At 40.0% G+C, this 21,799-nt stretch overlaps 1 protein-coding gene across 2 annotated transcripts in view; it reads right to left on the bottom strand.

The window, feature by feature from the left end:
• PCCB (propionyl-CoA carboxylase subunit beta) overlaps positions 1-21,799 on the bottom strand; it is a 104,520-nt gene that overhangs the window by 36,743 nt on the left and 45,978 nt on the right. For both annotated transcript variants that reach the window (XM_059390974.1, XM_059390975.1), the window contains 2 exons: positions 19,143-19,263; positions 17,291-17,372 (listed from right to left, as the gene is read on the bottom strand). In XM_059390974.1, coding sequence (XP_059246957.1) covers positions 17,291-17,372; positions 19,143-19,263 — 203 coding nt within the window. The remainder of the gene's footprint in view (positions 1-17,290; positions 17,373-19,142; positions 19,264-21,799) is intronic.

Here is a 21,799-nt window from a genome sequence, read left to right as displayed (position 1 = left end):
AATGGTGTTGGGAAAACTGGACAGCCACATATGGAAGAATGACACTGAACTATTTCCTTGTACCATACACAAAAATAGACTCAAAACGGATAAAAGACCTCAATGTGAAACAAGAATCCATCTAAATCCTTGAGGAGAACACAAGCAGCAACATCTTGACCTCAGCTGCAGCAACTTCCTGCTAGACACAGAACTAAAAGCAAGGGATATAAAGGCAAAAATGAACTATTGGGACTTCATCAAGATAGTTTTGCCCAGCCAAGCAAACAGTTGACAAAACCAAAAGACAAACAGCAAAAGGGAGAGGTTATTTACAAATAACAAAGCAGATAAAGGGCTGATATCCAAAATCTATAAAGATCATATAAAACTAAACACCTGAAAACCAAAAAATCCAGTCAAGAAATGGGCAAAAAACATGAACAGACATTTCTCCAAAGAGAAATGGCCAACACACACAAGGAACAAATGGTCAACATCACTCAGCATCAGAGAAATACAAATCAAAACCACAATGAGACACCACTCATATGAGACTGACTAAAACTAACAAGACAAGAAATGGCAGATGTTGGTGGGGATGCAGGGAAAGGGGAACCCTCTTCCACTGTTGGTAGGAATGTAAGCTGGTGCAGCCACTCTGGAAAACAGAATGGAGGTTCCTTAAAAAGTTAATAATAGAGCTACCCTAGGACACAGCAATTGCACTACTAGGTATTTTCCCCAAAGATACAAATGTAGTGATCCCAAGGGGATCAGCAATGTCCACAATAGCCAAACTATGGAAGGAGATTAGATGTCCATCAACAGATGAATAGATAAAGATGATGTGACACACATACACACACACACACGAATATTATTCACCCATCAAAAAAAAAACCAAAATCTTGCCATTTGCAATGACACGGCTGGAACTACAGGGTATTATGCTAAGTGAAATAAGTCAATCAGAGAAAGACAATTATCCAATGATCTCATGGATTTGTGGAAATTAAGAAACAAAACAGGATCACAGGGAAAGAGAGGAAAAAAATAAAATGACAAAGCCAGGGAGGGTGAGAGACCATAAGAGACTCTTGATCATAGGAAGCAAAGAGGGTTGCTGGAGGGAAGAGGAGTGAGGGGATGGGGTAACATGTAACTGTGTTACATGTTGGGTGATGGACATTAGGAGGTCATGAGATATAATGAGCACTGGATATTATATAGGACTTGATGAATCACAGACCTGTACCTCTGAAACCAATAATACATTATATGTTAATTAACTGAATTAAAAATTTTTTAAGAATGATAAATGAAAAAACAACCTTAAAAAATGAATGGATAAAGATGTAGTATATTGTATATGGTGGTAAATTACTCAGCCATACAAAAGAATGAGATCCTCCTATTTGCAATAATATGGATGGACGACCTATGAGGTAAGTGAATTAAGTCAGACAGAGAAAGTCAAATACCATAGGTTTTCATTTATACATGGAGTCTAAGAAATAAAATAAACAAAAAAGCAGAAACAGAACTGTAAATACAGAGAATTGATAGGTGCCAGAGGGGAGGGGTGTACGGAATGGGCCAAATGGGTGACAAGGAGTGGGAGGTATAGGCTTCCAGTCAGGAATAAATAAGTCATGAGGATTAAAGGTACAGCACAGGGAATATAGTCAAAAGTATTGGAATAGCTCTCTGTCATGAGAGATGGTAGCTACACATATGGGGAGCAGAGCATAATGTACAGAGTTGTCCCCTATGTTGCACACCTGAAACGAATATAATACTGTATGTCAACTATACCTGAATACAAATGAATGAAAAACACCTAAAACAAGAAATGTCAGAGGAGAAAACCACTCTAGTAGAATTCACTCATCTTATAAGACTACTATGGATAACCCTATTCAGATAAAACTGAAAGCCTGGAAAAAATAGATAATTAAAGAAAAAATTACCAAACCTGACCCCAAAGAATAAAGAGCCAATAACATTAAAGAACAGGGGAAGCTATAAAAAGCCACTCCTCCCTGACAAAAAAAAAGCACTAGGTCCTGACAATTCAATATCACAGGAAATTTTCGACCAAATCTCTAAAAGCAAATAATTCTAATGCCATTTAAATAATTTCAGGGCCTAGAAAAAGAAAATCTGCAAAATTTTTTAATGACACTTAAGACTTGTGAACCATCACCCCAAATTCATATGTTGAAGTCTAATCCCCAATGTGACTACATTTGGTAACAGAGTCCATAAGGAGCTATTTGGAATAGCTCTCTGTCATGAGAGATGGTAGCTACACATATGGAGAGCAGAGCATAATGTACATAATGTTATTTAGATGAGGTCATAAGGGTGGTGCCCTAATCTGTTCTCTTCTTATGATGACACCAGTTCTATCAGACACTAGAGAGTTCTTTCCTTGACACACAGACAAAAGGCCACATCAGGACACAGCAAGACAACAGCCATTTGCACTCCAGGAAGACAAGCTTCATCAGAAATGAAGCCTGTTGAAACACTGGTCTGGGATTTCTAGCCTCCAAAAATGTAAGAAAATGAGTGTCTGTTGTGTATGCAATCCAGTCTCTGGTATTTTGTTATGGCAGCCCTAATAGACGAATATATGAAAAATAAGCACACTATGGACACCAAAAAAACTGAGTTTAAAACACCTAAAACAAACAAACAAAAAACACCTAATATCATATGATATTGACATAAATATCCAAAATGAAATAGTAACAAAATACAACAAATAAGGCTTACTTCAGGAATGTACATATAATTTGATATTAGTAAATCTATTAAGATTTATAAACAGATCCAGGAAAAAAATCATTTCCATAAATGCTCAAAGGCATTTAAAGATTTTCAAAAGGAATCCCTGATTTAAGAAAAAACAAGTAAACAAAAACCAAAAATTAAAATAAGAAACAGTTGAAGCTCTTTTTACATGAAAAAAGATAAAACTAGAAAACACTAATTACATTCTCTGAAATCAGGAATAAGACAAGTATGCCCACAATCACAACCATTACTCATCACTGCATTTGACAAAATATGGAGTTACAGACACGCAGTTGGACAAGAGAAAGAAAGAGCATAAAATAACTGCAAAGGAAAAGACAGAACTGGGCGCCTGGGTGGCTCAGTGGGTTAAGCCGCTGCCTTTGGCTCAGGTCATGATCTCAGCGTCCTGGGATCGAGTCCCGCATCAGGCTCTCTGCTCAGCAGGGAGCCTGCTTGCCTCTCTCTCTCTCTCTCTCTCTCTCTCTCTGCCTGCCTCTCTGTCTACTTGTAATCTCTCTCTGTCAAATAAAAAAAAAAAAAAAAAAAAATCTTTAAAAAAAAAAAAAAAAAAAGACAGAACTATTTCATGTAATCATTATTTGGAGAAGACAGGAGAGTCAAAGGACTCTAAGCTCACCTTATCCCATGGATACAAGAAGATAACACATCAGTGTAAGTAACCCAGAAAACAATCTGAAGACTGGAAGAACAAATTCCACAGCTAAAGGTAAAGGATAGGACGCGTCAAAGAACATAGGAAAGACAAAGACACAGTTGGGAGAGAAACAGACCATGGCCAACCATGGTCAGGAGGAAGCCAGTGGCTGGGGAAGGGAGAAAAACAGACTTTTATGCTGAGAAGCCCATACAGGGAAGATGACTCCCCATAGTATTTGGCTTTGAAATTGAAAGGGGCTGGATTTTTTTTGCATTCTTAAAATCAGCAGAACTTAAAGCCTGGAATTTTAATAACTGGAGGGCTGGGCTCTGGGAGAGCCCAAAGGGCCTTAGGAAGCAGAGTCCCCACCCTTAAGGACAACACAACAAACACCAGATGGACATACAGCCTGGAAACAGCAATTTGAAAAACAATGAGGGCAAACAAGAGGGAGAGTGATTTTCTATTTCAGAGCATGACCCAGAGAGGTAGGGATCAAGGGGACACCCTTCCAGAAACTATCATGCACCATTTCCCTCCCCCAAACCCCCAGCATAAACACAAGGCCATTGAAGGAACCAGCTCAGTGTGGACACTAACATGCTTATACCAAGCCCTGCTTCCTCCATGCTTCAGTGGATTCATCCATCCCAGACTTGCTTCAGTACCCCAGAAGACTGACACAAACTCTACCAACTCATCTCCCCACCAGCACATTCTCCAGGACCTCAGTTCCGGCAACAAAAGCAGGTCTTAATTTGCCAGCAGATCAGCAGACACCTGGTTAAAATACACCCCCACCCCCCCACCCCCACTGGGGATGAACCACGCCCCACAACAGTCAGAGACTCCAACAATAGGCTATAACAGTTGTAAATATTTACACACACAATATGGGAGCACCCAAATACATAAAACAGTTACTAACATAAAGGAAATAATCAACAGTAACACAATAATAGTAGGTCACATTAACACCCCACTTACATCAATGGACAGATCATCCAAACAGAAACTCAACAAGGAAACAGTGGCTTAGAATGAACACTGGACCAGATGGATTTAACATATATATTCAGAACATTCCATCATAAAACAGAATACACATTCTTTTTAAGTAAACATGGAATATTCTCCAGAACAGATCTCATATTAGACCACAAAGTCACAAATTCAGAAAGATTAAAGTCAGATCATACACCTTTTCCAACCACAATACTATAAAACTAAAAATCAACCACAAGAAAAAAACATGGAAGGAACACAAATACATGAAGGTTAAATAATATGCTATTAAACAACAAATGTGTCAACCAAGAAATCAAAGAAGAAATAAAAAATTACATGAAAATGAAAACACAACAGTCCAAAATTTGGGGTATGCAGCAAAAGCAATTCTAAGAGGGAAGTTGATAGCAATACTTCAAGAAGCAAGAAAATTCTCAGATAAAGAACCTAACATTACACAGGAAGGAGCTAGAAAAAGAAAAAACCTCAGATCAGCAGAAGGAATGAAATAATAAGCTAAGAATAGAAATAAATGATGTAGAAACTAAAACAATAGTACTGATTAATGAAATCAGGAGCCAGTTCTTTGAAAAGATCAACTGCAAGCCAAATTCATTTTTCAAAAGGTCGGGGGGCAGGGGGTACCCAGGTGACTCAGTCGGTTGAGTATCCAACTCTCAATTTTGGCTCAGATCATGATCTCAGGGTGGTGGGACTGATCATGTCAGACTCCATATTCGGTGTAGAATCTGCTTATTCCTCTCCCTCTGCTCCTCGCCCAACCTGCACACACTCCTGCTCTCTCTCTCTCTCTCAAATAAACGAATAAAATATTTTAAAAATTTTAAAAATGACAGAGAGGAGTGCCTCAGTAACTCAGTCAGTTAAGCATCTGATTCTTGATTTCAGCTCAGCTCAGGTCACAATCTCAGGGTTGTGAAACTGAGCCCAACATCACACTCCATGCTCACCTGGGAGTCAGCTTGAAATTCTTTCCCACTCTCCCTCACTCTCTCAAATAATTAAGTTTAAAAAAATTAAATTAAATTTAAATTAAATTTTAAAAAAATTTTTTAAGACAAAAAAAGAAGAGAGAGAGAGGAAGAGGTCTCAAACACAGAAACAAATGAAAGAGGAGAAATAACACCCAATACCACAGATATACAAACAACTGTAACACATTATGAAAAATCACATGCCAACAAACTGGACTACCTAGAAGAAATGGATAAATTCCTAGAAACCTATAACCTACCAAAGTGAAGCAGGAAGAGAAAATCTGAATAGGCTGATAACTAGTGAAGAAACAGAGTCAGTAATCCCAACAAACAAAAGTCCAGGACCTGAGAGCTTCACAGGTGAGTGTCACAAACATTTAAAGACAAGTTAATACCTAGTCTCATACTACTCCAAAAACAGAGGATTAAGGAAAACCCAAATTCAGTCTTTGAGACCAGTATCACCCTGACACCAAAACCAGATAAAGACACCACCAAAAAAGAGAACTACAGGTCAATATCCCTCATGAACATAGAAGTAAAAAAACCATCCAATCTCCAGCCTAATCACATTCTCTCTTTTTTTTCTTTGTTCAACCAACTTCTTATCAATTCCTTTTTAAAAATCTTTAATTTTCATCTTTACAGTCATATTGCATCCCTTATTGGGTTTATCATTATTTTTATATATATGTAAGTTTCTCCTTCTTTAAATTTCTGGCAGGCAGTTTCTTTTAACACAACAAAACACACCCAAAATCAAGTATGTGGCTCTGTTCTGTTCATCAGCCTAATCATATTTTTTTCCCTTTCTTCTCCCCCTAATTTCAGGTCTCTTCTGTTTTGGTTAGTGTATATTTTTCTGGGGTTGTTGTTACCCTTCTAACATTTTGTTCTCTCATTCATCTAGCCTTCTGTGGATAAAATGACAAGGCAAAAAAACTCACCTCAAATAAAAGAACAAGAGGCAGGACAGACTGCTGGGGACCCTATCACTATGGATATTAGTAAGATGTCAGGATTAGAATTCAGAATGATGATTGTAAAGAGAAAAAGCATAGAACATGCTAAAGAACGCTTTCTGGAGAAATAAAATCCCTTTCTGAAGAAATTAAAGAACTAAAATCTAACTAAGTTGAAATAAAAAAGGCTATTAGGAAGGTGCAATAAAAAATGGAGGCTCTCACTGCTAGGATAAATGAGGCAGAAGAGACAATTAGTGATATGGAAGACCAAATGATGGAAAATCAAGAAGCTGAGAATGAGAAAAAGAGATAAACAACTACTGGATCACACGGGAAGAATGTGAGAGGTAAGTGATACCATAAGATGAAACTATATTAGAATAATTGTGATCCCAGAAGAAGGAGAGAAGGGGGCAGAAGGTATAATGGAGCAAATTATAGCGGGCAAATTCCTTAATGTATGGAAGGAAACAAGCATCAAAATCCAGGAGGCACAAGAACCCCCCTCAAAATGAGTAAAAATAGGTCCACACCACATCATCTAATAGTAAAACTTAGAAGTCTCAGTGACAAAGAGAAAATCCTGAAGGCAGCTCAGAAACCAGTCTGTAACCTACAATGGTAGAAATATTAGATTGACAGTAGACCTTAGACCTATCCACAGAGACCTGGCAGGCCAGAAAGGACTGGTATGATATATTCAGAGCACTAAACAAGAAAAATATGGAGCCAAGAATACTATATTCAGCTAGGCTGTCATTGAAAATAGAAGGAGAGATAAAGATCTTCCAGGACAAACAAAAACTAAAAGAATTTGCAAACACCAAACCAGCCCTACAGGAAATATTGAAAAAGGTCCCCTAAGCAAAGAGGGAGCCTAAAAGTAACATAGACTAGAAAGGAACAGAGACAATATACAGTAACAGTCTTCCTACAGGCAATACAATGGCACTAAATTCATATCTTTCAATAGTTACCCTGAATGTAAATGGGCTAAATGCCCCAATCAAAAGACACAGGGTATATGAATGGATTTTAAAAAAACAAACAAACAAACAAACAAAACCAAAAAACAAGACATCAATATGCTGGCTGCAAGAAATTCATTTTAGACCCAAAGACACCTCCAGATTTAAAGTGAGGGGGTGAAAAACAATTTACCAAGTTAAAGGGCATCAAAAGAAAGCTGGGTGGCAATCTTTATATCAGATAAGTTAGATTTGAAGCCAAAGACTGTAATACGAGATGAGGAAGGACACTATATTATACTTAAAGGGTTTGTCCAACAAGAAGATCTAACAATTTTAAATATCTATGCCCCTAACATGGGAACAGCCAATTATATACCAATTAATAACAAAACCAAAGAAACACATCCCAATAATACAATAATAGTAGGGGACTTTAACACCCACCTCACAGAAATAGATCATCTAAGCAAAAGATCAACAAGGAAATAAAAGCTTTAAATTACACACCGGACCAGATGGACATCACAGATATATTCAGAACATTCCATCCCAAAGCCACAGCATACACATTCTTCTCTAGTGCACATGGAACAGTCTCCAGAATAGATCACATCCTGGGTTATGTCAGGTCTCAGCCATTACCGAAAGATTGGGATCATTCCCTGCATGTTTGTAGACCAGAATGCTTTGAAACTAGAACTCAACAAGAGGAAAGTTGGAAAGAACTTAAATACATGGCAGCTAAAGAGCATCCTACTAAAGAATGAATGGGTCAACCAGGAAATTAAAGAATTGAAAAAATTCAGGAAAGAAATGATAATGAAAACACAACTGTTCAAAATCTGTGGGACAGGGGCGCCTGGGTGGCTCAGTGGGTTAAGCCGCTGCCTTCGGCTCAGGTCATGATCTCAGGGTCCTGGGATCGAGTCCCGCATCGGGCTCTCTGCTCAGCAGGCAGCCTGCTTCCCTCTCTCTCTCTCTCTGCCTGCCTCTCCATCTGCTTGTGATCTCACTCTCTGTCAAATAAATAAATAAATAAATAGTCCTTAAAAAAAAAAAAAAATCTGTGGGACACAGCAAAGGCAGTCCTGAGAGGAAAGTATATAGCGATACAAGCCTTTCTCAAGAAACAAGAGAGGTCTCAAGTACACAACCTAACCCTATACCTAAAGGAGCTGGAGAAAGAAAGCAAAGAAAGCCTAAACCCAGCAGGAGAAGAGAAATCATAAAGATCAGAGCCGAAATCAATGAAATAGAAACCAAAGAACAGTAGAACAAATCAATAAAACTAGGAGCAGTTTCTTTAAAAGAATTAATAAGATTGTGAAAGCCCTGGCCAGACTTCTCCAAAAGAAAAGAGAAAGGACCCAAATTAATAAGATCATGAATGAAAGAGGAGAGATTACAACCAACACCAAAGAAATACAAACAATTATAAGAACATATTATGAGCAACTATACACCAGCAAATTTGACAATATCGAAGAAATGGATGCATTTCAAGAGACATATAAACTACCAAAACTGAACCAGGAATAAATAGAAAACCTAGACAGACCCAAAACCAGTAAGGAGACTGAAGCAGTCATCAAAAATCTCCCAACAAACAAGAGCCCAGGGCCAGATGGCTTCCCAGCGGAATTCTACAAAACATTTAAAGAAGAATTAATACCTATGTTCCTGAAACTGTTCCAAAAAATGGAAATGGAAGGAAAACTTCCAAACTCATTGTATGAGGCCAGCATTACTTCAATCCCAAAACCAGACAAAAGACCCCATCAAAAAGGAGAATTACAGACCAATATCCCTGGTGAACATGGATGTGAAAACTTTCACCAAAATAATAGCCAATAGGATCCAACGATATCCTAAAAGGATTAGGGGAGCCTGGGTGGCTGGCTCAGGTCATAATCTCAGGGTCCTGGGATCAAGCCCCACATTGGGCTCTCTGCTCCCCAGGGAGCCTGCTTCCTCCACTCTCTCTCTCTCTCTCTGCCTACTTGTGATCTCTATCTGTCAAATAAATAAATAAAATCTTAAAAAAAAAAAAAAAGGATTATTCATCATGAGCAAGTGGGATTTATTCCTGGGCTGCGAGGTTGGTCCAACATCTGCAAATCAATCAATGTGATACAATACATTAATAAAAGAAAGAACAAGAATCATAGGATACTCTCAATAGACACTGAAAAAGCATTTGACAAAGTACAGCATCCTTTCTTGATCAAAACTCTTCACAATGTATGATAAAAACCATCTATGAAAAACCCACAACAAATATCATTCTCAATGGGGAGAAACTGAGAGCTTTTCCCCTAAGGTCAGGAACACGGCAGGACTGTCCACATCACCACTGCTATTCAACGTAGTACTCTAAGTCCTAGCCTCGGCAATCAGACAACAAAAAGAAATAAAAGGCATCTAAATAGGCAAAGAAGTCAAACTCTCACTCTTTGCAAATGATACAATTCTTTATGTGGAAAACCCAAAATACTCCAAAAATGCCAGAACTCATACAGGAATTCAGTAATATGTGAGGATATAAAATCAACACACAAAAATCAGTTGCATTACTACACACCAACAAGACAGAAGATAAAGAAATTAAGGAGTTGATCCCATTTACAACTGTACCCAAAACCATAAGATACCTAGGACAACCAAAGAGGCAAAGAATTTGTACTCAGAAAACTACAAAGTACTCATGAAAGAAATGGAGGAAGACACAAAGAAATGCAAAAATGTTCCATGCTCATGGATTAGAAATTTAATATTGTGAAAATGTCTATGCTACCTAGAACAATCTACACATTTAATACAATCCCTATCAAAATACCATCAACCTTTTTCAAAGAAATGGGACAAATAACTCTAAAATTTGTATGGAACCAGAAATGACCCCGAATAGCCAGAGAAGTCGTGAAAAAGAAAACCAAAGTTGGCAGCATCACAATTCCAGACTTCAAGCTCTAACGGCAAAGCTATAATCATCAAGACAGTATGGTCCTAGCATAAAAACAGATACATAGATCAATGGAACAGAATAGAGAGCACAGAAATGGGCCCTCAACTCTATGGTCAACTTATCTTCAACAAAGCAGGACAAAGCAAGGGCAAAAATGAACTACTGGGATTTCATCAAGATCAAAAGTTTCTCCACAGCAAAGGAAACAGTCACTAAAACCAAACGTCAACTGACAGAATGGGAGAAGATATTTGCAAATGACATATCAGATAAAGGGCTAGTATCCACAATCTACAAGGAACTTATCAAACTCAACACCCAAAGAACAAATAATCCAATCAGGAAATGCAGGAACAGACATTTCTGCAAAGAACACATCCAAACGGCCAACAGACACTTGAAAAGGTGCTCAGCATCACTCGATACCAAATCAAAACCACAGTGAGAGACCACCTCACACCAGTCAGAATGGCTAAAAATAACCAGTCAGGGAATAACAGGTGTTGGTGAGGATGCAGAGAAAGGGGAACCCTCCTATACTGTTGGTGGGAATGCAAGTTGGTGCAGCCACTCTGGAAAACAGTACGGAGGTTCCTCAAAAAGTTTAAAATACTACAACCCAGCTATTGCACTACTGGGTATTTACCCTTAAGATACAAATGTAGTGATCTGAAGGGACATGTATACCCAAATGTTTATAGTGGCGATATCCACCATAGCCAAACTATGAAAAGAGCCTAGATGTCCATCAACAGATAAATGGATAAAGAAGATGTGGTATATATACGTATATGTGTTTGTGTGTGTGTGTGTGTGTGTGTACACATATATATATATACAATGGAATACTACACAGCCACCAAAAAAACAGAATCTTGTCATCTACAACCACGTGGATGGAACTAGAGAGTATTAGGCTAAGCAAAATAAGTCAATCAGAGAGAGGCAAGATTCATATGATCTCACTGATACAAGGAATTTGAGAAACAAAACAGGATCACAGGAGAAGAGAGGCAAAAATTAAACAAGCTGAAACCAGAGAGGGAGACAAACCATAAGAGACTCTTAATCTCAGGAAACAAACTGAGAGTTGCTGGAGGGGAGCAGGGTTGAGAGGGATGGGGTGGCTGGGTGATGGACATAGAGGAAGGTATGCACTATATTGAGAATAAAAAAATAAATAAAGCAAAAAATCCTCAGCAGAATATTAGCAATCCAAAACCAACAATACCTTAAAAAAGAATTTAACACCATGATAGAGTGGAATTTAATCTCAAGATGCAAGGGTGGTTTAAAATTAGTAAAATAATCAGTGTCATACATCACATCAATAAGAAAAAGGATAAAAACCATATGATCATTTCAATAGATGCAGAAAAAACATGTGACAAAGTACAACATCCATTCATGATAAAAGCCCTCAACAAAGCAGGTTCAGGGGCACTATGGGTGCCTCAGTCGGTTAAGTACCCAACTCTTGAATTCAGCTCAGGTCATGATCTCAGAAATGTGAAAGTCCCATGTCAGCATGGATCTGGTTTTAGATTTTCTCTCTCCCTCCCTCTGCCCCTCCCCACTCGCACATGTGTTCTCTCTAAAAAAACAAAAACAAAACCAGGAAACAAACCAAAACAATAACAAAGTAGGTTCTGAGGGCACATACCTCAACATAATAAAGGCCTTACATGAAAAACCCACAGTGAACATCATACTCAATGGGCAAACACTGAGCTTTTTCCCTAAGGTCAGGCAAATAGGGATGTCCATTCTCACCACTTTTATTCAACATAGTACTGGAAGTGTTAGCTGTAGCAATCAAATAACAAAAAGAAATAAAAGGTACCTAAATTGGTAAGGAAGACGTAAACTCTCACTATTTGCAGATGGCAAGACACTATATGGAGAAAATCCTAAAGGCTCTATTGAAAAACTACTAGAATTGATAACTGATTTCAGTAAAGTCACAGGATTCAAAATCCATGAGAGAAATCTGATGCATTTCTATACACTAATAATGAAGCAGCAGAAAGTGAAATTAAGAGAACAATCCTATTTACCACTACACCAAAACCAATGAAAGACCTAGGAATAAAAAACCAAAGAGGTAAAAGACCTACGATGAAAGCTATAAACAACTGATGAAAGAAATTCAAGATGACACAAAGAAAGTAAAGACGTTCCACGTTTATGGACTGGAAGAACAAATACTGTTAAAATGTCTATTAAGGAGGGGTACCTGGGTGGCTCAGTGGGTTAAGCCTCTGCCTTCGGCTCAGGTCATGATCTCAGGCTCCAGGGATCGAGCCCCACATTGGGCTCTCTGCTTGGCGGGGAGCCTGCTTCCTCCTCTCTCTCTGCCTGCCTCTCTGCCTACTTGTGATCTCTCTCTCTCTCTGTGTCAAATAAATAAATAAAATCTTTGAAAAAAAATGTCTATTAAGGAGGGCATGTGATGTAATGAGCACTGGGTATTCTGTAAGACTGCTGAATCACTGAATTCCACCTCTGAAACTAATAATACACTGTATGTTAATTAACTGAATTTAAATTTAAAAAATTTTAATGTCTATACTGCCCAAAGCAATCTACAGATTTAATGCAATCCCTATCAAATACCAATAGCATTTTACACAGAGCTAGAACAAATAATCCTAAAATTTGTATGGAACCAAAGAAGACCCCCAAATAACCAAAGCAATCTCAAAATTGGAGAGATCACAATTCCAGACCAAGTTATATTACAAAGCTGTCATAATGCCACCAGTAGTATGGTACTGGCATAAAAATAAACACATAGATCAATGGAACAGAATAGAAAGCCCAGAAATAAACCCACAATATGGTCAATTAATCTTCAATAAAGGAGGAATAAATATGGAATGGTGAAAAAGACAGTCCCTTCAACAAATAGCATCGGGAAAAGTGGACAACTACATGCAAAGCAATGACTACTTTCTTGGGGCACCTAGGTGGTCAGACAATTAAGAATCCAACTCCGAATTTCAGCTTAGGTCTTGATTTCAGGGTAGTGAGTTCAAGCCCCACATTGTGCTCCATGCTGGTCGTGGAGCACATGTTAAAAAAATAAATAAATAAAAATAAAAGAATGACTACTTTCTTTCACCATACACAAAAATAAACTCAAAATGGATTAAAGACCTAAATGTGAAAATGGAAACCTTAGAAATCCTAGAAGAGCACAGGCAATAATGTCTCTGACATTGCCCTTAGCCACATTTTTCTAGGTAGGTCTCCTGAAGCAAGAGAAACAAAAGCAAAAATAAACTACTGGGACCTTCGTAAAAATACAAAGCTTCTGCACAGCAAGGAAACGACCAACAAAACTAAAGGCAACCTACAGAATGGAGGAATGCATTTGCAAATGACACATATGATCAAGGGTAAGTATCCAAATGATATAAAGAACTTAGACAACTCAATCCCCCCAAAACACATAATCCAATCAAATATGAGCAGAAGACACAAACAGACATTTCACCAAGAAGGGATCCAGATGGCAAAGAGACACATGAAAAGATAACCAACATCAGTCATCAGAGAAATGCAAATCAAAACTACAATGAGATATTACCTCACACCTGTCAAAAGAGCTAAAATCAACAACACAACAAACAACAAGTTTTGGTGAGTATGTGGGGAAAAAGGAATCCCCCTGCACTACTGATGGGAATGCAAACTGGTGCAGCTACTGTGGAAAATGGTATGGAGGTTCCTCAAAAATTTAAAAATAAAATACCCTACAATCCAGTAATCACACTATTGGGTATTTACCCCCAAAATACAAAAACACTAATTCAAAATGCTGTTTATAGCAGCATTATTTACAATAGCCAAGATATGGAAGCAGCCCAAGTGTTCATCAGTTGATGAATGGAATCCTATCATTTGTAACAGCATGGATGGAGCTAGAGAGTATTATGCTAAGTCAAATAGGTCAGTCAGAGAAAGACAAATATATAATTTCACTCATATGTGGAATTTAAGAAACAAAACAAATGAGCAGAGGGAAAATGAGAGAGAGAGACGCCAAGAAAAAGACTGTTAACTGTGGAACACAAACTGATGCTACTAGAGGACAGGTGGGTGGGGAATGAGTGAAACACGTGATGGGGATTAAGGAGTGTACTTGTCATGATGAGCACAAGGTGAGGTATGAAACTACCGAATGACTATATTGCATAACTAAAACTAATATAGCATCGTATGTTAACTCTAGTGGAATTAAAATTTAAAACTTACTTTAAAAAGCTATATTCAGGGATGCCTGGATGGCTCAGTGGGTTAAAGCCTCTGCCTTCAGCTCAGGTCATTATCTCAGGGTCCTGGGATGGAGCCCCACATTGGGCTATCTGCTCAGCAGGGAGCCTGCTTCCCCCATTCTCTCTGCCTGCCTCTCTGTCTACCTGTGATCTCTGTCTGTCAAATAGATAAATAAAATCTTTAAAAAAAAAGCTATATTCAAGTAGTTAGTATACTATTACACTTTGAAAACTTCAAAAAATTAACAGTAAAAACTATTACAAATAGACAACTTAATAGGCAATAGGAAAGAAAACTGATGATAGCAGAATCAGTAATTTAATATACACCAAAAAAAAATGTTTAGAAGATAGAAAACACTCTCTTTACAGTAAAAAGATAAGATGCTTAGGAATAAACTAAACAAAAATATGAAAAACCTATACAAGGAAATCTTTAGAAGAATCCTCAAGAGGAAAAGGTACACATTAACAAGTAAAAATGCAACCTATGTTTTTAGATTGTTTCAGATACATAAGGACGTCAATTATCCCAAGTTAGTACATGATTTTAAAAGGATCTCAATATAAACAACAGGATTCCCTATTTCAACCACCACCACTACCCACAAACAAAACAAACAGATTTTAGAGTTCATATGGAAAAGCAAACAAGCAGAGAAAAAAACAGGGTTACAGAAGGGAGGGGGTAGGTAGGATGGGGTAACCACCTGATGGGTATTAAGGAGGGCACGTATTGTGATGCGCACAGGGTGTTATATACAACTAATAAATCACTAAACATTACAACAAAAACTTATAATGTATTATATGCTGGCTAACTGAAAAGAAGAAGAAGAAGAAGAAGAACTATCCCTATTAAATATAAAAGCATCCATAAACTCTCAATAATGAAGACATCATGGTAGCAGCTGAGTGTTGAAAAGAATGTGAAGCAACTAGAACCCTTAGATGCTGCAGGTTGGGGGTACCAATTGACATAATCCCGTGGAAACCGCTTTGGCAATATCTACTAATAAACACATGAGCACCTTATGATGTGGTACTTTCACTCCAAGGTATGGATCCAACATAAATGTGTAATTTACTTACCAAATCACACAACAGAGTGTTCATATCAGAACTGTCTGTAACAGTCCCAAACTAGAAACCACCCAAATGCCCACCAACAGTAGATCAACCATGGTCTGTTCATACAAGAAGCTGAAGAGACCAATGAGAAAAATACAGACAAATCTCACAAACACAATGTTGAGTGAAAGAAGCAAGACACAGAACACCATAGGATTCCATTTATACAGTGGTTAAAAAACTTACAAACAAAAACTAATTTACACAGTCAAAAGTCAGGATGGTGGTTTCTCTCAGAGGCTTGTGTGGAAAGTCTTCGCTTTCTCTATGTGATGCACTTTGTTTGGGATCCGTTTGATATACATTTTTTTGTTACTTAAGCAAAGTATTTTTTCATAATGGTTACCTCTGTAACTATAACTATTTCATGCTGTATTCCCCTGGATTTAGCAACTAGAGAAGTCATAAGCAGGTCTGTCATTCAAGAGAAAACCAGAGGCCAGATTCCAGTGAGGAGGAAAGAAAAGAAAAGAGGGCTTTAAATGAAAAGGGACAAAAGAATTTGGACAGCAATTAAACTGGGTTAAGAGGGCTTAAGAGGGATTTGGACTAAGAGAGGTTTTGTTTTTCTTTTTTAGCAGCAAAAAAAAAAAAAAAAAAATCTATACATGCTTATATGTATTTATGGCTAGAGGAAGGAGTTAAAGGGAGAAGAAATTAAGAGATTTTGTCTAGTCAAGAAAGCAAGACATCAGATGGGGAAGGATGGAGTCTGAAGCCCAGGTGGAAGCATCTCATTCTGAGTCTGGGGAGACATGGAAGGACAGTGAGATGGAGAAATGGTCACTTACAGGGAGTAAGAAACTTTAAACTCTCAATTTTCTCCACGAAGGAAATGCCCAAGTCATCTCACCAGAGTGGGAAGCAGAGAAGAAAGGGGTTAGATCCAGCCTTAGGAAGTAAAGAAGATGAAAACAGGTGCTGAGGGGAGGTCAGACAGACTAAGGGCCCAGCCTAACTAGAGTAGGGCTCTGGGGCTTTCCTCCAGCACCCACAGGTCCCACCGGCAGCTGGGGCTCTACAGAGCAAAAGGAGAATTAGGGGACCTGATGACAGAGACCCTATTTTACCTTCTTTGGACTAAAAGCCTTTTTTGGACCTAAAACTACCCATGTCACGTGTACTTTTGCTCTCCATCCCTCTGGAGAAACAAACGCCCACTGAGCGCAAGGTTCCAAACAAAGGTACCTAACAAAAAGTCTCCCTGGCCTCAACTCCAGACTTTGGGGACACAGACCCTTCTCTATGCACCTCCCAGTGCTGTCTAACAACCCCTGAAATCTACTGGCCCAGTTGGCTCCTCTTCCCTCCAGCCCTCTAGTCCAGGAAAGCCAGTATGATAGCTACCATCACTAGCTCTTCCTAGAACACACTACTGAGTGGCCCCTGTCCTGTGCCCACCCCACACTCTGCCCGGTTGTCCAGTGTCAAAGCCTGTGGGTTTCGTACTTCCTCCCTATGCCAAAGCACAGGGACCACAGATGTGGCTGAGCTAGCACAGACAAGACCGGCCAATGTGACACTTACAGAATGGATGATGTCCACCATGTTGTAGGCTTTGGTCGATTCCAGGGGGACAATTGTGTCAAGCTCAGGAACCATACGGTCACTTTGGATAGAAAAAGAAGCAAATACAATCAGCACAGGAAGGGCCAGTGGCTGGAGGATGGGAGAGATTCCACAGGGTGGGGGTGGGGGGATGAGTGGATTCTGTCCCTGCTGGGCTTGCAAAGTATCCTGAAAGATGCATTCCTTTCTTACCACCATGTCAAACTGAGCCTGAGTTTGACAGTAACCCAAAAGATTTTTGTTTTGATATATAGGGGGGAAAAAAAGCTTATTCTCCTGAATGTGGTTCCATCAATTATCCTCTCTCAGTACCTCCCACAGTGTGGGGGGCACTATAGGACACTGCAGTCAAGACCACACTGTTCTGGCAAGTCCTGCTCTCACTTCCGGGGATGTTAAAAATAAAAGAATAAGGACTTGGAAATGCAAAGCTAAGAGTTCTGCTATTGAACACTGCGGATTCACATCCCATTAGAAAATAAACCTGCTGGAGCTTCTGTAAAAAAGAAAATGGCAGGCCCTCTCATGGGTAGAATCACTGAGGACTAACCAGTCACTTAGGCTCAGAGCTTTCTGTTTCCTTATGCATGTATGTGGCTGATCAGGGAGCCCGCCAGGGTCCACTCCCCCGCCACAGGAGGACTCTGCAGCAACATGCCCCTCTCCCGCATGCTCTCATCCCCTCTTGGCCCATGTGGGCAGGCAGGGGTTGTTCTGGCCCTGAAGTGTACACACCTTGCCTGAGGACTGGTAAAGCCACATGCCCCATCAATCCCAACTTCCCAGAGAACTCTACACTAGGGAACCAGACATAGCTCTACTGGATCAAGTCTTCCCTTACTTTTCATTTGCTACTTATACACATAGTTACTCTGGGATCAAACTGGAAGGAGATATGGCTGGGCCTAATCAGGATATTTAGTCATTCCTAGGCCTCTGCGCCCTAATACATTTAAATGATGTCCTAAACTTTTCAAGAACCCCAAATAGTATAGCTTCTCAGAAAAGGAGGCTCTGCCCATCACTCTGGGCCTGTGACCACCCTCCCTTTCATGACTACACATAATACACCACTGGTTAGGTCCTCTGAGGAGTGGGGAGCCCAGGTCCATCCCACAGAGCACTGTCCAAAAATGGCTTCTTCCTGTGAGACAGAATTCTAAATCTCTTCTGTAAAACAAAGTCCAGGCCAAATGAGTTTGAAATAGTTTGAATCTGAAGTTTGCACCTCAGAGTAGAAACAAAATGGAGATGAAAGCAGCCAGAGATCTGGAGCAATAGTTCCCCAGCTAAACCCCTGGCTTTCAAAGTGGTGTGCCTATATTAGGCAGCAGCCCCAATACCAAGAAGGAGAGAAAGTCTTCACTGGATGGCCAGCAAGTCACCCTCCCCTGGACTGTCACAGGCAGGTGTGTGTGTGGCCACGTTTCCTAAAGGGCATGCTGTCTGCACCATTTCACGTTTTGCGTCAAAACAAGCAATACTTCCATTTCCAATTCTGGACAAATCGAGACTCTAAGAAGTCATCTGGGGGTGGGGCATTTTTTACTCCCAAGCTATTTATCAGCTATTACAAGGAGAAAAAATGGTGAATACAAAGAAAATCTTTCTTTGTTCCTGTATTCAGACATGCTACCACCATGCCAACACCTGGGTACCTTGCTGGCTCCATGCCACAATCTACTCCAAGCTGCCCAGCAGTGCAGCCACTGGCTCTTCCTGTGCCCTGCAGGTCCTGCCAGGGCAGAGGAACCAGAAAAGGGCTAGCCAGCCTGCAAAATGCAAGTCGGTGCTATCGTTGGCAACTCACCTGGGATCATGGCATTCGCAGATGGGAGCCGGGTCCTGATTGCTGAGGGGCAGGTAGTTGAAGAACTCCCGGAGATTACACAAGGCATCAATATCATTTTCAAAAGCTCTGTGAGCAACACCTGAGAAAACAGAGAAGCTTTAATGGGCCTGGCCACCTGTCAGCCCAAAGATGCTATTTCATGTCCACCTGTCCCTCCAAGGGCATGTCTGCAGAAGACTGTGCTAACAGCTCTGTGAGGATGGGACACCACACACCTTCAGGCTGACCTGCAGCTTGCGCAGCCTGTCCCCCCTGCTCTGCACCCATACCTTGGCAGGGTCACGCCTTTCTTTATTCCCTAGCCCTCATGTGTCATTCCCATCCCGTGCAGGCGTTTTCTTCATACCCTCCCCTACAACACCTGTCTGTCCACTTCCCTATTTTCTGAATGACAACTCCCCAAGAATATCAGTTCTAACAGGGGAGAGCCCAGGCCCATCTTAGCCACTAAAGTCCCACGTCCAGAATTACACCTATTTATAGATCACTTAGCTTTCAATAAAGCTGGAAACAAAAAAAAAGAAAAGAATAATGGCTGGCACATAATTTCATGGTATTCAGGAATGGTGGAGGTGAAGGAGGGGAACCTCCTGGCCCTAGTGATGAACAAAGCCATCATTCCTCAAGAACACTCTGAGAGCGCCTGAGTGGCTCAGTGGTTTAAGCCTCTGCCTTTGGCTCAGGTCATGATCTCAGAGAACTGGGATCGAGCCCAGCATCGGGCTCTCTGCTCAGCGGGGAGCCTTCTTCCCTCACCTCCTCTGCCTGCCTCTCTGCCTGCTTGTGATCTCTCTCTGTCAAATAAATAAATAAAATCTTCAAAAAAAAAAAAAAAAAAAGAATACTCTGAAATCACAGAACTGCCAAACACCACCACAGACGTGATGGAGAAAATTGGACCAGAAACTCTCTCCCAGATTCCCTTTTCACCTTTTCCCCTACCACCTCTTTTCCACTCAGAAGCCAAACTGAGCTTTTTAAGCCAGATTTATATCACGTCTCCAACTACCCTCCTTGCTGTTCACTGAACATGCCAGCCACCCTCCCTCTTCATGGCCTTTGTATCAGCTACTCCCTTTGCCTGCAATGTTTCTCCCCTAGATGTTCATGCCGTTAACCCCAGATCTGCTCACCTGCTATCCTCACAGTGAGGCCTGCTCTTATCCTATTTCAAACCACAATAATCCCTGTTCTACCTTTTCAATAACACGGTTTACCTTCTAACATACTACACAATGTCCTTATTTATCAGGTCATTTATGGTCTATCTCCTGTGCTAGAACATAAGCCACCTGGAGGCAGGGGTCTTTTCCTTTCACAAAGCTATTCCTAACACATAGAATAATGCTTGACACGCAGACACGCAATGAACATCTGCTGAATAAATTGTTTCATGCTCAGTACCGAATTTTTTTATTCAAGAAATACTTATAAATTGGTGCAGCCACTTTGAAGGAGAGCGTAGCAGTTCCTCAAAAAGTGAGAGTTACTGGGACGCCTGGGTGGCTCAGCTGGTTAAGCGGCTGCCTTCGGCTCAGGTCATGATCCCAGTGTCCTGGGATCGAGTCCCGCATTGGGCTCCTTGCTCAGCCGGGAGCCTGCTTCTCCCTCTGCCTCTGCCTGCCATTCTGTCTGCTTGTGCTCACTCTCGCTCCTCTCACTCTCTGACAAATAAATAAATAAATAAAATCTTTAAAAAAATAAAAAAAAAAAAGTGAGAGTTACCAATTGACCCGGAAATTCTACTCCTAGGTATATACCCAAAGGAAACAAAAGCCTGTCACACAAAACTTGTACATGAATGTTTACAGCAGCATATTCATGACAGCCAAAAAGCAGAAACAATCCATGTGTTCAACCGATCAATGAAAACCTAAAATGTGGTAGAGTCATACGTGGAAACACTATCTATGCTGCAACATGGATTAACCTTAAAAATGGCATGCTAAGGACAAGAAACCACTCACAAAAGACTGTATCTTGCAGGACTCCATTTATTTCCATTCCACATATATTCTAGACAAATCCACAGAAACAGAAGGTAGATCAGTGACTGCCTAGAGGTCGATTGTTTAGAGGAAACGGGGATCAAATGCTAATGGATGCAAGGCTTTCTGAGGATGAGGAAAAGGCTCTAAAATTGTGGGGATAACTGAAAAACAATGAATACATAAAATCGCTGACTTGTATACTTTGAGTATGTCACATGTACATTATGCAAACTATATTTCAATAAAGCTGTTTTTAAAAACAAGGGAATGTACATATAGAGTATCATTTAGGTCTTACTCTGGAGTTACAGCTAAATACATCAGCTGTCACCAATATTCAACTTTACTTTAGATCCCAATAAAAAGAAAACTGCTACCAAACCCTGAGATAAAGGTCTAAGGACCAGCTGTGGGGGAGTCAGCAATGAGAAGAGTTCTCATTCTAGCTATATGCTGGAGACGGAGCTGAGCAGAGCTGAGGGCAAGGAATGAGTCAAAGCTCATGCCAACCTGAGATGGAAAAGGAACAAGTTTTGTGGGTAGGATCAAGAGCTCGGACTTTCAAAAAAAAAAACATTCAGGGCACCTGGGTGGCTCAGTCATTTAAACATCAACTCTTGATTT

Source organism: Mustela nigripes, chromosome 2 (assembly GCF_022355385.1).
Source record: "Mustela nigripes isolate SB6536 chromosome 2, MUSNIG.SB6536, whole genome shotgun sequence".
Classification (NCBI taxonomy): domain Eukaryota; kingdom Metazoa; phylum Chordata; class Mammalia; order Carnivora; family Mustelidae; genus Mustela; species Mustela nigripes.
Note: the sequence above shows the minus strand (reverse complement) of the source record. Positions and strands in the feature narration are given on the sequence as shown.